Source organism: Canis lupus, chromosome 14 (assembly GCF_048164855.1).
Source record: "Canis lupus baileyi chromosome 14, mCanLup2.hap1, whole genome shotgun sequence".
NCBI lineage: Eukaryota > Metazoa > Chordata > Mammalia > Carnivora > Canidae > Canis > Canis lupus.
This window is the reverse complement of record NC_132851.1, coordinates 3798140-3813847: the sequence shown is the minus strand read 5'-3', so window position 1 is coordinate 3813847 and position 15708 is coordinate 3798140. Positions and strand designations below refer to the sequence as shown.

The 15708-nt window shown below is 35.0% G+C and overlaps 1 protein-coding gene across 17 annotated transcripts in view; it reads left to right on the top strand.

Moving 5' to 3' along the window:
- Positions 1-15708, top strand: part of RGS22 (regulator of G protein signaling 22) — a 162059-nt gene that overhangs the window by 49418 nt on the left and 96933 nt on the right. For all 17 annotated transcript variants that reach the window (XM_072774009.1, XM_072774020.1, XM_072774012.1 and 14 more), the window contains 5 exons: positions 2554-2728; positions 5312-5445; positions 9508-9622; positions 11061-11183; positions 12144-12245. In XM_072774009.1, coding sequence (XP_072630110.1) covers positions 2554-2728; positions 5312-5445; positions 9508-9622; positions 11061-11183; positions 12144-12245 — 649 coding nt within the window. The remainder of the gene's footprint in view (positions 1-2553; positions 2729-5311; positions 5446-9507; positions 9623-11060; positions 11184-12143; positions 12246-15708) is intronic.

Here is a 15708-nt window from a genome sequence, read left to right as displayed (position 1 = left end):
GAAATATGATTGAATTTTGTGTGTAGTCAACAGTCAGCTGTTGATCCCAAATGGACCTGCTCTGCTTTTCCTGCTGTTTTGGTGCTCTTCCCTTTTCAGGTCTGGCAGACACTTCCTTCCACCTACATATCAACACCATGCAGGTCTTGTGGCTGACAGTAGTCTGTCCCTGCTACTTGTATTTTGGTATTTGTGGGGATATCTTGTCTTATCAACAGTCTGTCCTAAATGTAATCCATGAGTTTTCAGTTTTGCTATCTAGTTATACTGTTTTTATGGAGGGATTCTGAGAGGTAGAAAAATCAATATTGGCCACATTGTCATTTTCCCAGAATCCTTGGATTTTTTTTTTAATCTAGCTAAAAATCCTGTGTATTCTTTAAATTTCAAACTAAAACAGTTTAATGAATATCGTGAAGCAAATACTTACATGACCACCACGTGGGCTGGGAAAGAAAACATTGCCAAGACCCCTAAAGGTGCCTTGTTGATCCAACATCCTCATTCCCCCTTGGAGGTAACCACTATCCTGACTTTTATGATTATAATCCTCTTTTCTTTATAGTTTTACCAACCATGTATGCAAATAAATCCCTAAACATATACTTTTGTCTGCCTGTTCTACAACTTTATATAAATGGTGTCATGTTGTATGCATTCTTTTGTATCTTCTATCAGCATTACCTATAAGAATGGTCTATAACTGTGTTTAATAGTTCTACTGATTTTCGTTGATGTATATTGGTATTTCACTGCATGATTACCATAATTACTATTTTTTTGACATTTGGCTTATTTCCTACCTTTTACAATTAAAGGCAGTGCTGTTGTGTATATTCTTGTACACACAGCCACTTTTCTACAGCAGGTGTACCCATTTATGCACTCTCAACAGAATATGAGAGTACCCATCGCTGTAAATCCATGGTAGCACTTAATATTGTCAGACTTCTAAATTTTTGCCCATGTATTTAGTGTGTCATTGGTGTCCTGTGATTATAATCAGCATTTCCATGAGTACTAGTGAGGCTGATAATCTTTTCAATGGTTGATTGATCATTTGGTCATTTGGATTTCAGTTTTCATGAATTGCTTATTTATCTCATTTGCCTATTTTTCTATTGGGGTCTATATACACATAAGTACATACAAACATATACATATACACACACATACACACATCATACTGACACAGTTCCTTTGATAGTATTATGTGGCAGGTATCTTCTCCCACTCTCTAGAGTTTGAGAATTAAGATATTTGCAGTGTACATAAGAACTTATATGATGGAAGCATGAAAAATAATACACCAGTTTAAGATTGTGAGATTTTTTCCACAATATTTGATGAATTTACATAGTGGCTAATGAAAAATTAATGCTATGAATGAAACTAATGTAAGTTTAAAATGGTAGGGACAGTAGAGACTTATGGGGTCCATATGAGTATAGTATAACGATGGAAATCAGAAAATTGAGACACCTAGATTTTCTGGTCAGCACATGTATGCTTTATTAGATAAGGATCTTATAGATTCCTACTTACTGGTTGCCATGAGAATAAGAGATCATTTTTGATATTTCCAAGTCTGCAAGTAAAGGTTCTGAAATATAGTTAGGATGACCACCCAGATCTCTATACAGTGTTCTTTCTGAATCTAAACTAATTATGAACTTTGGATTTTCTTTCACTCCCAACCTGTGTTCCCATTAGGGGAATATCTACTTTCTTCCTATTTTAAAGGGAGGTAATTTCTTTTACCAGGACCTGAAATATGGAGTGAGAATTTGTCTGTAGGCTGTGGCATTGGGTAGTGGTGGGGAGAAACCCGTCCAAGCAGCAATTAGCATCAGGCCTGACAGCTGGGGTTAACTCTGTAACCAATAGAGTTAGACCACAGACTAAACAAGGATATCCAGTCCAATTAAGCGTGGCCTTGACATTGTGCCAAACATTCTTTTTCCTGGGTTTCTGGACATAGTGTTGGTCTGTCATTTATATAAATTGTTGTAAAACTAATTCTTATCTTCAACAAATTTAAGGCTTGAAAATAAAGCATATGAATAATAACCTACTTTAGTAGTTAATTAAACATAATTAAAAATGTTTATACATTTTAAAATGTGAATTTCATCTACCACTTTTTATTTGGTATATTTTTTAGTATTTATTTAGATAAATACCAAACTGCTTTAAAATGAACACAGGTGCATTTTATGTTCTTATTATTAGAAACTGTAAGTTATTTTTTAAAATCCCTTCATCAACAGATATATAGATTTATTATCAAGCAGATCATAATTTGAATGTAAATTTATTATTTTTTTCCTAATGTATATTGCCTCTTATGTGAGTGAATGTAATTCCAGGTAGTTGATAAGTCATAGAAAAACTTTTTTTTTAAAAGGTTAGGCAGCAGAAAAAAGTGGGAATTTTTAGAAAAAATATTTGGTAAGACATAATGGTAAGCACTGGCATTCTAGATTTTGCAGGCTTTTGATTTTTGAGGCTTATTGTCCAGCCTAATATTGAATTTGTTTTTCCTTTGACTAGGGCACCAAGATTCTGTGTTACTCATTCATCCTCAGCTAAACATGCTAGCGCTGAACTGAAATTCTGGCATCTCCGTCAAGAGAAACCAAGGAAGGACGTTGACCCTTTTCCACAAATGGCAACCCTCTTGCCATTAAGACCTAAATCTTGCATTCCACAGATATCTGATATGCAGGTAGGGTAGACATTTATACTTTGATTTCTTTATGAAGTTTATGGTAAAATATCCATGCTTGGGTTTTGTGCACCAATACTTAAGTTTTATCATAAGCTTTTTTTTTGGGGGGGGGATTGTTGTTAATGTGCATGCTGCAACAATGGGAAATTAAGAAAACCTATGGTTTGCTCTCCACTAAGCAGCCAAAGTGAGCCTTTAAAAATATTTGATCGGGTCACTCTCCTGATCTTGTCACATTTTGGAACCTACATTTTAATAGGATTCCTTGGTGACTGGTATTCAAAGCACTGCCTGTTGGTTCTGAAACTTCAGCATACACACATAAGAGTCACCCAAAGAGCTTGTTAAAATAGATTCCTGGGCTTCACTTGGATATCTAAAGTCAGGAGATCTAGTGTGGGGCCCATGGGTTTACATTTCCAACAAGCTTCCTCCCAGGCGATGATGCTCTTGCTGCTGGTTTGAGGACCACACTTTGAATTAGTGTCACTTTTGTGCGCTAATGGTTTCTTATCCATTTTTTATCCTTTCCTGACCTCCTTTGCCTGCGTGGCTTTTTTTGTGTGTGACTTCACGGATAAATCTAATCTTCCACCATTCGCCCATGTGACTAGTTAATATGCATCTTACAGGTGTAGTGTAGAGAGCACGTATTCTGATAATATGTAAATATCTGTACAAATCACATTTGAGATGTACAACATTTGAGAGGTAAGTGGCAAGATAGAGTAAGTGGTGTGGTTCCTGAAAAGGAACTTGAAGGAGAGCAGTGCTGGACGAGTATGGAAAGATTGATCTCAGCTTAGGTCTTCATCCTAGGGTTGTGAGTCCAAGCACCAGGTTGGGCTCACATTGGTTGTGGAGCCTACTTAAAAAGTTAAGATGTGATTTGTATACAGTAAAGTTTACCTTTACTAGTGTACAGTCTTATGAATTTTGACAGACATGTTCATTGTGTAACTGCCATCACAGTCACAATATAGAACCTTTATCTACCTCCCTAACCCCCAATCTATAGGGTCCTTTTGTTAGTTTTTTTCTCCATTAGTGATTTTCTGGATACTCTTCTAGTTTTCATCCAAGCCAGAAAGGCCTAAAATTTTAACTTAGGCTTTTCTCTGTACAATACACTTAATTTTTTTTTAAGAATACTTGCTTCATTGTGGTAAAAAAAAAAAAAAAAAAAAAAAAACATAAAATCTACCATCTTAACCATTTTCAATTGTACACTTCAGTAATAAGTATATTTGCATTATTGTGAAACATATCTCACGAAGTTTATCTTGGAGGTTTAAAACCATGTACCCATTAAACAGCTCCTCTCACTGGCCCTGGTGACCACTATTCTACATTCTGTTTTTATGAATTTGACTACTTTGTATGATACTTTTAATAAGCTCAGCCCCCCTGCGGTACCACTCATTTAACTGAGTATGGCTTAATGTGATGCTGTGTTCTGAATGAATAAAACAGATGTGAGCCCTGATACTTAGGAAGTTATGCATACACCATACTTAAGTAATTAATTTTGTTTATGGAATTCTTAAAAGAAATATTAGTAGTTGTTTGGCACCTAGAGTGTATGTAAGATTTTATTATTTATTCTGGATAATAAAACATCACAATTATATTCCTTGCTCTCTGGCAACATATATTACATTCCAGTAGAAGTTGACATATAAGAAAAATTGACATTTGCTTTCAAATTATGGAAATAACTAACCTGTAAATTTGGAAACAATACAAATCACTTCTGTTCTCGCCTACTTGTAGACAACTAGTATTATTTTCTCTTAGTCTTGTGAATTTTTCATTTTAATGCACTTATACTTTTGTATTCTATTATTTCTTTTAACATCGTCATCACATTTTCCCATGTATATCATAACTTCATAATCCTTTTAAGTGTTATATAATGTTACATTTATGTACATACCATTCTCAGATCATTGTTTCTTTCTCCTATATTTGGACATTTAACTGTTTGTGTTTTTTTGATTTGTGCATGTAGCTTTTACCAAATAGTTAACTTTTACCATAAATAACATTTAATAATGGAAATAATAGCCACAAAAATAAAATGTCCAAAAATAGAAGAATATATATTTGTTAAGATACAGGTTTTTATTATGGCCCAGTGATATCCTTGCTTCTGTTCTCTGCCCTGCCACCCCAGTTCCCCATTGCCTATCCCCCTAGTTCCATCCCCCAAATTTACTTAAACCTATCTGATTATAGAATAAAGAAAAGTTTTTGTGAAGTTCTCCCTCTAGGAAAGAGTCTTCTTACACAATGCTGTGAGTAAGGATATACAAGCCTTTGCCTTTCTTCTCTTACACTCTAAAGAGTTGTAGGGATATCAGCCATCTGGTTGTATAAGAGTGGGAGTTTGGGAAGCAGGACATTTTTATTCTACTGGGAAGCATTGGGAGGTGGTAGACTGAGAGAAGAAATCTTCTAGTGATCAAAACAAATTTAAGGTAGATGGGCAGAGCTTTCTATGCTTTATTCTCTGGCCTTTTGTTCCCCTTTAAATTGCTCATTTTTCACTTTTTAAAAATTATTTTACCACTTTTTTAGAAAGAAGAATCCAACTTATTACAATGTCCTAAATCTCCCAAGAAACCACCTAGAGTAAAAACAGCAGGTCAAAAACCTTGGAAGAGCAAGTCTTTGTACCTAATTTCTTCGAAGGATGATGCAATTGAGAAAGGGTAGGTGCACCTTTTATGTGCCAAGTGTTATTCTGCAGGGGTAAGGTTTTTGAAGAATTGAAAAATTAAATAGAAAATAGAAATTGAAAACTAAATATGCTGATTTTTTTGTATGAGTTTCTTATATTTCAGTGATAGGTATTAGAGTCATGCATACTCTGAATTAAGAGCAGAACTCCTGAGATTAGTAATCTGAAATAGATGATGCCTCTAACCTCCAGCCTCTGATGAGCTGTACAGTCAGAAGACTTCTGAGAAGACTGCACTCCAATTCTTACTAGGGCACTGATCAGTAGTTCAGTATTTCTCAAACTTGTGAATTTGTAAGACTCAAGAATTTTTTCGTTATTTAACATAGCATACATATTACCTTATTCATTTAGATTTGCCCACATATGTACTCTTCTCATTGTTCTTTATTTCAAATGGGATTATTTTCCTTCAACCTAAAAAAACCACACTTTGGTGTTAACTTTGGTGTAGGATTTGCTGGGGAATAATTTTTTTGTTTACTAGTTTATTACTTCACTTTAATTCTTTTTTTCCTTTGAGATAAAATTCACATAACATGAAATTCACCATTTTAAATTGATTTTTGATGTTTTTATTATTGTAGATTGTGCCAAGCATCAGCCTGAGGTCAAATTTAGAGTCTTCTCAGGTCTTCTCTAGTATGTGCCTTTTCCTGGACATACATAGTCACATTCTAACTTTTCTCTGCATATGTATTTTGCTTTTGAGTGTCTTAGTCTTTCATGTCTGGCTTCTCAAAGGAGGAAAAAAGAGAGAAATGAAAATTGGGGAAGAAAAGGGCAATGTCTCTTTAAATTTCCTGGAAGTCACTTCAGCTTGTATGATGTAAAAAAGTGGTCCAGTTTCATTCTTTTGCATGTAGCAGTCCAGTTTTCCCAACACCATTTATTGAAGAGAATGTCTTTTTCCTATTGCATATTCTTGCCTCTTTTGTCAAAGATAATTGACCATGTAATTGTGGGTTTATTTCTGTTGCCCCAAAATTCTTAACTACATTGTTAGCGCTCTGATTTCTTCTAGCAGACTAATTTTTGTATTTCTTTCAGTTTATCTAGTTTGTCTTCAAAGGGAGAGTTGGTCTAAATCACTCTGTCTGCCATTTCCAAAAATAGCAGTTAGTGAGCTTTGTTGTAGATACTTTGCTTGCATTATATCAGTTCTTACTGCCTCCCCATGAAGGAGGCATTATCTTGATTTTTCAAGTGATAAAACAAGTAAAAAGACATATAAGTATGAATTGAGAGAAAAGTTTAATTTTGAGAACTATGCATTGTTTTTATGTTTATGTTGTGGCTAGAGTATAGAGTATTACAGCAAAAGGCAAGATACAAGCTAATGCAATGAGGTTCAGATAGTGAAATTTTTTTATATCACATTAAGAAATCTGGAGATTGTTTTCTATTCAGTGGAAAACATCTAGAGAGTTCTTTTGTGTCATTTATTAAAATTACATTATTTATTTTCAATATTGGAAGTATATGCATAGTTCAAAAATGGCAGCATGCTATCCACTTATTCTATACCTTTGTTTTTACTGAATTTATTGGAGAAGGTATTTCTTTTTTTTTTTTTTTTTTTGGAGAAGGTATTTCATAGCAGTAAATACTATCCATTACTACAGTAATAGACTATAATCTATCTTTTTTCCATTGTTTCTTGTTCTTGTAATCTTATCTCTCCTTATGTCTGATTATCTTTCATTTTATGTCAAATGTTGTATTTGTACTCTATTGAGGGACATGGACATTATTTCCAATATTTTTCATTACTAAAAACAATGTTACAATGGATGTTCTTGTACATTTGCTGTATTTCATGTATATACGTGTCTGCAGGATAAATTTCTAAAAGTAGAGTTTCGAAATCAAAGTTAATGTGATTTAAAGGTTTTTTTTTTAGATATTACCAAATTGTATTTCTTTTTTTTTTTTTAATTTTTATTTATTTATGATAGTCACAGAGAGAGAGAGAGGCAGAGACATAGGCAGAGGGAGAAGCAGGCTCCATGCACCGAGAGCCCGACGTGGGATTCGATCCCGGGTCTCCAGGATCGCGCCCTGGGCCAAAGGCAGGCGCCAAACCACTGCGCCACCCAGGGATCCCCCAAATTGTATTTCATAAGAGTTGTAACAATATACTCCTTTTAGCATGTATGAGAGCATTCAAGCCACTCTGTGTCTTTTTTTAAGATTTTATTTATTCGTGAGAGAGAGAGAGAGAGAGAGAGAGAGAGAGAGGCAGAGACATAGGCAGAGGGAGAAGCAGGCTTCATGCAGGGAGCCTGACATGGGACCCTGGTCTCCAGGATTACGCCCCAGGCTGAAGGTGGCGCTAAACCGCTAAGCCACCGGGGCTGCCCAACTCTGTGTCTTAATTGGAGAGTTAAGTCCATTTACATTAAAAATAATTATTGATAGGTATGGACTTATTGTCATTTTATTAATTGTTTTCTGGCTATCTTGTAATCCCTTTGTTACTTTTTTTTCCCTCCTTTTGTGATTCGATGATTTTCTGTAGTAGGAAGCAATATTTTTAAGGCAGTGGAGATTTGAGCCTCTTTATATGCCTAGAGTAGTAAGTATCTAGTGGAAAGGGAGAAGTTAAAGATCCACGAGAAAGAAGAAGGTCTATGTTTTCAAAGGAGAACAGAAGGAAAGATTCAAGGACAAAGTCCATGAGATTAACCTTGGACAGAAGATAGGAAACTTTTTCCTGAAACAGGATGGAAGGAAATAAAGATAGGTATAGGTGAATATATTTGTAATTTAAGAGTTTTCAGTCGTGAATAACAGAAAAGTTGGCTAACAATGGCTTAGACAAATTTATTTTTTCTCACAGAACAAGGAATCTGAGGGTAGGCAACTGCCAGTATTGATTCCTTGGATTGGAAGTGTTAGGGCTTGAATTTTTGTAATGTTCTTGGCCATTCTTTAATAATCATTGGTGTTACAGCTCCTGACATCAGGCTTTCAAATCATAAAGAAGAAAGGGCAGTTTTCATGAATCCTTTCCTTTTGTCAGGAAAGCAAGCTTCTTAGAAGCTCCCCAGCAGTCTTTGTTTTGTATCTCAGTAGTCATAACTGTGTCACATGACTGTTTCTGGAACTTGGTCTTAGAAACTTAGTATTTAGCTTTTTCAGTATCTCAGCGGTGCTACTTATGGAGGCATGTCACTGGCAATAAGTGTTGAGTTAGCCAGTCAGTCTGCTACATCAAGGGAGAGGAAATGGAAGCATGTTGTACCTACCTTTTTGTCTGAGAAGAACATGCAAAGCAATCTGCTGGTGGATTGGAGTGCAGCTATCTTGGTGAAGTGGATGGGTATGTTTTATGGAGCTGGAAAATAAGGTTTAGAATAATTGCAGTGAGGGAGAGAGAGCTAGATAAGAAAATATAAAAAGATAATACCTACAGTCATTGGTCTAGCTCCACAGTCTTTCATGATCTCACCCCACACTGCCACATATAAATCCTTAAGAATCACACCTGTTGTGAGGGTTAAATATGATAATGTGAATTGTATTTAGCACAGTGTTTAGTATGTGTTATGTAGTGTTTACTTAAGTGGTAGTGTCCTCTTACCCTAAACAAATTAATTAACTTACTGCCTTTTAAACAAGGCTTTCCCTACTTACTTTCACATATTGCTCACTATTCTCCCCTCTAAAGAACCCCTCTAAACACACACACGTACACGCACACACACAATACATCTCCTACCCATTTTTCAGGGAAAATCTTATTTTATTCATGAGGGACACACAGAGAGAAGCAGAGATATAGGCAGAGGGAGAAGCAGGCTCCCTGATTCCGGGACCCCAGGATCACAACCTGAGTCGAAGGCAGACACTCAACCACTGAGCCACCCAGGTTCCCCTCTTAACCACTTCTTAATGGCTGGACCTGAGACTTGTACTTTTCCCCCCTTATTCTCTCATAGTGCTCAGATGCACACCTAAGATTTGGTGTCGCATGTACCAAAGGTGCTCAATATATGTTAATCAATGAGTTCTTATCCTTATAATTTAGGTTGAGGCACAGGTCAGAAAGCAACAAAGTTATTCGCTTAACATCTTTTACTGACATTTCTGAATGTCTGAAGCCCCAGCTGGATAGAAGATACACTTACACAGAAGAACCTTCGGTAAGTATTTTGAGAACTGATTTATCTGATTCTTCATTTGACTGATGTCCCCTGATTTTAGGGAATTTTTATTGATCTACCATAGTAATTTTTCTTTACTAAACAACACATTTTATTTTTTCCTTCCAAAAAGATTTTTATATAAAAATTTTCCTGTTTCTTTTTATAGGACCATGTTGCTATATACTCCATTGATTACTACTTTTAAAAACAGCTGTCTTCTGGTTTTGATGTGATAACACCTAAGATACAAAATAAGACTGTCTTTTAGTTTTATTAAATTGTTAACATTTGATAAAAAATAGTATTTGATGTTATGTTTTGGAAACTTAAGATTTTTATAAAGCAGAATATTTCCAGTGTATGGCTCCCTTAATCATGTGGATTTGCTACATCAGCTACATGACAATTTTATATTCCCTAGGGATTATACTTTAGGTAGAAACTTTTGTAGTTCCCATATTGTCTGAACAATTAGAATTTTGTATAACTTTTTATTTTATTCTAAGCAAACAATTCTCCTTTTCTTCCAACTAGGTTTTTTTTCTTGCCTACCAAAATAATGGTATTTTTGGTTTTTAGAAGGCCAACAGTTAAACATCATAACATTATATTCTCACTTGAGAATATGTTTAGTAGAGGGATAAAGAGAGAGGCAGAGAGATACTATAACAATGCCTTAAATTGTTCATGCCACAGTTATCTGAAGATTACAAAGAATTCTGAGTTCCATGCAGCAAATACCAGAGTTCCTATGAACAGTACATGCCTTTTCATATTCTAAAGTCACTCTTAAAAAAAATAAAAAATAAAAAAAATAGTCATTCTTAGGTTTGGGGACATAGCCAGCTCTCTGTGTTTCAAGAATGGTATTAGGGTTGCCAGCATTGTTGGCCTCCAAATAAGAGTGTTATATGTGAACTTACATTACCATTTACATTCTGAAGGCCATGACCTGTACAGGGTGAGACTGTCCAGGGAGGAATCCCCTGAGGACAGTTAATGAGCAGCACTGAGAGACCTTGAAGATGGTTCTTTTTATAACTTTCTTGTAGCCATTATAGCATCACCTCAAGGCTAAAATAACTGTAAATATGTAGGGATGAGGCCACCAATAGAGATTTGGAAGAATCCTAAAATGGTATTGCTGTGCCTGAAACATGAAAATAACAGAGGTTGAAAAGTCGCTCTAACATTAAGTTTGAAATCGGTTTGGTTTATAATAGAATAAAGTCTGCTGCTGTAGTTGGCTCCATAAATGACTCTTAAATGACAGTCAGATGCAAACATACTGCATTAATTACTTATATGGTACAAAAATTAAGTAAGTCCAGAGGGAAAATGACAGCCTGGCGGAATTTAGGAAACCCTGTTGTACAGTGTCATAAAAAATCACCATGTTTCTGGGTGGGTCATGGACTTCTGTTTTGTTATCTAGGTTAAAACCATGACAGATGGTGCCTTGGGAGGATTTGACATGGAAAATTTGTTGCAATCTTTGTATGTAGAAAATAGAGCTGGATTCTTCTTTACTAAATTCTGTGAGCATTCAGGAAACAAGGTAGACAATAATGATTTTAAATCTAATTTTATGCCTTTACCTCATTTTAAAGTAGGAGAAGTTGAAGTAATTCAGTGCTCAAATAATTACATTTGATGTTAAACTTCCCATTTTCTCTGGAAAGAAATATGCTAAATATTTAGTGAAAATGTAAACATCTTGATCATAATTCTCTTGGTTCACTATCCTACTAGAATTACAAAGAAAAGGAAAGGATTAACTTGCATTATTTTAAAAAAAGATTTACAGAGAGTGAGAGAAAGAGCACACAAGTGGGGGGAGGGGCAGAAGGAGAGGTGAAGCAGACTCCCTGCTGAGCATGGTGCCAGATACAGGGGTTGATCCCAGGACCCTGAGATCATGACCTGAGCTGCAATCTTAACTGATTGAACAGCCCAAGTGCCCCTTGACTTGGATTATTAACAATAATTTATTCTTCTGTAATTTTGTTTCAATATAATATAAAATTCAGAGTTGATTTCTATTCTCTAATTTTCATTTTTAATAACTCTAACAATTAGAAATTGCAATGGATAGTGGAAGATTCATTGCCAGTTTTGTTTTGTTTTATTTTGCTCAAATATAAAGTATTTTACTGGCTCAATTATTAAGGTAGTGTTTGGTTTTAGTATGATATACATTTGCCCATATTTATCAAAATACCTCAAGATTTTGATTTCATACCAAAATATGTGATTACTCTTTAATTGTTAACTAGCATGTGCCTTATTTTAATGGCCAATTATGTAAGAGGCATCCATGCAAAAATATAATATTTTAGTGACAATAGCAAATTAATATTTTTGTATGTTGCTAATTTGTAATCAAAAATAAGACATCTTAAATTAAACCTGATTTATGGTAACACCAAGGAGCTAAACAATTATTTATATTTGTAATTAGAGCTTTGTAAAGCTTTAATAACTGGGTGATAATGATTTGTATTTTTTCTATTTACAGTTGTGGAAGAACAGTGTGTACTTTTGGTTTGACCTACAGGCTTATCATCAGCTTTTCTACCAAGAAACACTTCACCCTTTTAAAGTATGCAAACAAGCCCAAGTAAGTAATAAATAATGGTTCAATGTGCAGGTCTAAGTACACAAAGAAATGAAAAAGTTGTGTTCTGCCCCAAACAAGAGAAATCTGGGAGTACAGGCAAAAAGGCAACAGTTAAATTGTTGCCATGAGATTACTTCATTTAAATGTCAGTAGAATATTGTTTTATAATCTGATTTGTGGGTTTCCAGTTTTATCTATTTTATTTGGTTTGCTTTACTTTCTCTTTGCTGGCAATTATTTGTTCTTCCAATAAAGGACATCCCATATTTTTTGTAATTTATGCCTTTTTGGTTTGGTTGTGAGTGATTTAAGAGAACCCTGAAGAAAGGACTTGTCATTAATCATTGAAGTGATGGGGAGCAGAGGCATTGGCCAGAGCTGTTCTCTGAGCTTTCTGCAGAAATCAGCTGTTGGACATACTCAGGCTGGTGACCTTCTAGAGGGCAGGAAAGGATGTTGACTATGTAGTATAGGATCCATGTCATCACCTGTGCTTCTGTACTACTCACCATGTAAGACAAAGACTGAGAGGTGAAGAAAAGAATATCTCAAGACCACCCTGAAGCAAAATAGAGGAGGAAGAACAGAGGATTCTCTGCAAAGGGAAACAGAGAGTGGCCTCTTTTGAGGAGGGAGAAGGAAAGAGAATAGAATTATGACTGTAGCTGACTTAATCTTTTAATTTTTTTATTCCTAGGATCTTATGATCTTTTTTCCCCCAAAGATTTTATTTATTTTAGAAAGAGAACATGAGCAGGGGTGTGAGCAGAGGGAGAGGTAGAAGCACACTTTCTGGAAGCTAGACACAGGGCCAGGACCCTGAGACCATGAACTAAGCCAAAGGCAGATGCTTAACCAACTGAGCCACCCAGATGCCCCAGGATCTTATGATCTTTTTGTAAAGAGAAGTCTTCAAGCCTAGGAAACTGCTAATCACTTCTGTATCTGTTGACCACCTAAGTGTCTCTTTTAGCTGGGATAACCGCATTCCAGAGAACCTCTCCCCAAATGATGCAGGGATTAGCTTTGTCTATTTATTACCTTGTACTCTTATTCAGGATGTCAGAGAGTATTGCTGCTGGATGTTTGTTGTTACTTCTACCACCTAGACTCTCGCATTAATAAGTATGCTTTGTAAATCAGCTGACAGAGCTTTGTACTTTTTACATGAGAACAAGGGCTTCAGCTGCTACCTAGCCTGGATCTGACTCAGTGCCATCATGAAATTGTATCTCTAATTTGCCAGTACCATTTTTTGAGACTACACAGTAGGCTCTTTTGCTTGTTCATCCTTTTGTAAAATTTTTTTTTTTAATTTATTTTTTTGGTTTTTTTTTTTTTTTTTTTTTTTGCTTGTTCATCCTTAACCTGTGAGTCTCTACTTTTCCTCCTCTCCCTGGCCTATTCTTCCTGCCTGCTACTGTTATTTATTATGTTTTCACTACTGAAAAGCCTGCTCCTCCTGAAATCTTAAGCTGCTCCATCAAGTGGGTTCTTTGTTGTATTAGTCACCATACTTCCATGCACTTGTAAAAGTGGAAATTCTATTTGTTTGGTAGACTTGCTAATTTTTAGTAATGATATTATTCTACCTGCTAAAGAAGTGTTGAGAAACCAGATACAGCCAAATTTTGGTTATTCTGAGATGGATTATTCTATTTGGGAATTATCAAGGTCTGTAAGCTTTTTATCCTTCTCTAGATTATCTTCTAAAACTTTTTTTAAAAAATAGAAGTAGAATTAGCATACAATGTTATATTCATTTCAAGTGTACAACAAAGTGATTCAGCAATTTAGTGCATTACTCAGCTCTCATCATTGTAAGTGTAGACACATCTACCACCAAACAAGGTTATTACAATATTATTGACTGTATTCCCCTATGCTTGCTTTTCATCTTCGTGACTTATTTTATAACTGGTAGTTTGTATCTCTTATTTGCCTTTGTCTATTTTATTCATCTCTGTACTCACCTCCCCTTTGGCAACCACCAATTTGTTTTTGTATTTAAGAATCTGGTTTTTGTTTTTGTTTTTTCATTTATTTTGCTTTTTAGATTCCACATATAAGGATGGACCTAGAGGTTATTATGCTAAGTGAAATAAGTCAGACAGAGAAAGATAAATACCATATGAATGAACTTATTTTTCTGTAGGTTACTTTTTGGGGAGTCACAGCAGGTGAGGGGAGGGAAACAATGGAGAAAATTGCCTTCAGGTGAATTGGGGGAAATTGAAGGAGCAAGTCATGTGATTTTTTTTTTTTTTTTTTTTGGCTTGTTTGCTTTTTACATCTATGGTTACTTTATTTTTTGGTTAATGGAGCAATTGTCTAGGTTGGTTTAGGTTTTAGTTATCCAAGATCTCTGTGCTTCCAGATATGAGAATTGCTTCTAATCCCATAATCCTATAGATTTGTTTCACAGTATGAAATAACACTCATTTCTTTATAATAGAAATGCTGTATGGCTTTCTTCAAGAGTATATCTACAATAGAGATAATTGGATCAATAATGCCAATGGCAGAATGCAATCAGCTGGCACTATGGTAAAGTCACTATGAACTTGATTTTATACTGTTTTTATAGATCTGACAAACTATATGATAGGAGACCAAGAGCTGGTTCCAAGAGACATACTTTTCTGTATGATAGTAAGCAAATTACATACCTTGAAGTTTTATTGCCTCATAAAATATTGCAGAAGTATCTGTAGGCAGACTAGATGAGGAATCAGTGACAGTAATTTAGCATGAGTAATTGTCCAAGAGTTTGAACTGCAGTCTTGGACACATCCTGAAGATTTTACTGCATGGCTTTAAGATAGAGTAGTGTAATTAGAAGCCAGTTGAAATGATCTTGGCAAGGAGAAAAGGAACCACTTACTATAGTGCAGAGGTGAAGTCTTTGACTCTAGCAACAGCTTGCCAGGGGGCTGTCTATCACTGCTAAGATTAGGAGCCTAGATTGTTGCCACAGATAGTACTACTGCTTTTTTTGATACTAAATACTTCGATGATAGAGTACTGCAATAGAACGAAGCCGATCTGGGTACCACTATCTTTTATAATGTCTTCCATCTTTGTAGAAATCTTTCAAAGTGCATTCCAGTAAAAACTATGCATTTAAAAATTACAACTCTCTACAGCATATACTTTGAGAATTTTTTTGAAATTAGCAAACAAGTATGATCATAAATATTATACATGTTTACACTAGAGTCTGACTTCTACAACATCCAATAATTCTATGGTTTGTAGTTCTTGAAAGAACTAATTTTGCTATTATTTTTGCCAACATGTTGGATTCCTTCTTGCATGTACTGTAATTTTGAATTATGAGCTCTTTACTGAGATTTTTACCTATGGTGCTTATGCTAGGCACATTTTTATTTATTTTTTAATTTTTTAAATTTTTATTTATTTATTTATTTTTGTTTTGTTTTGTTTTGCTAGGCACATTTTT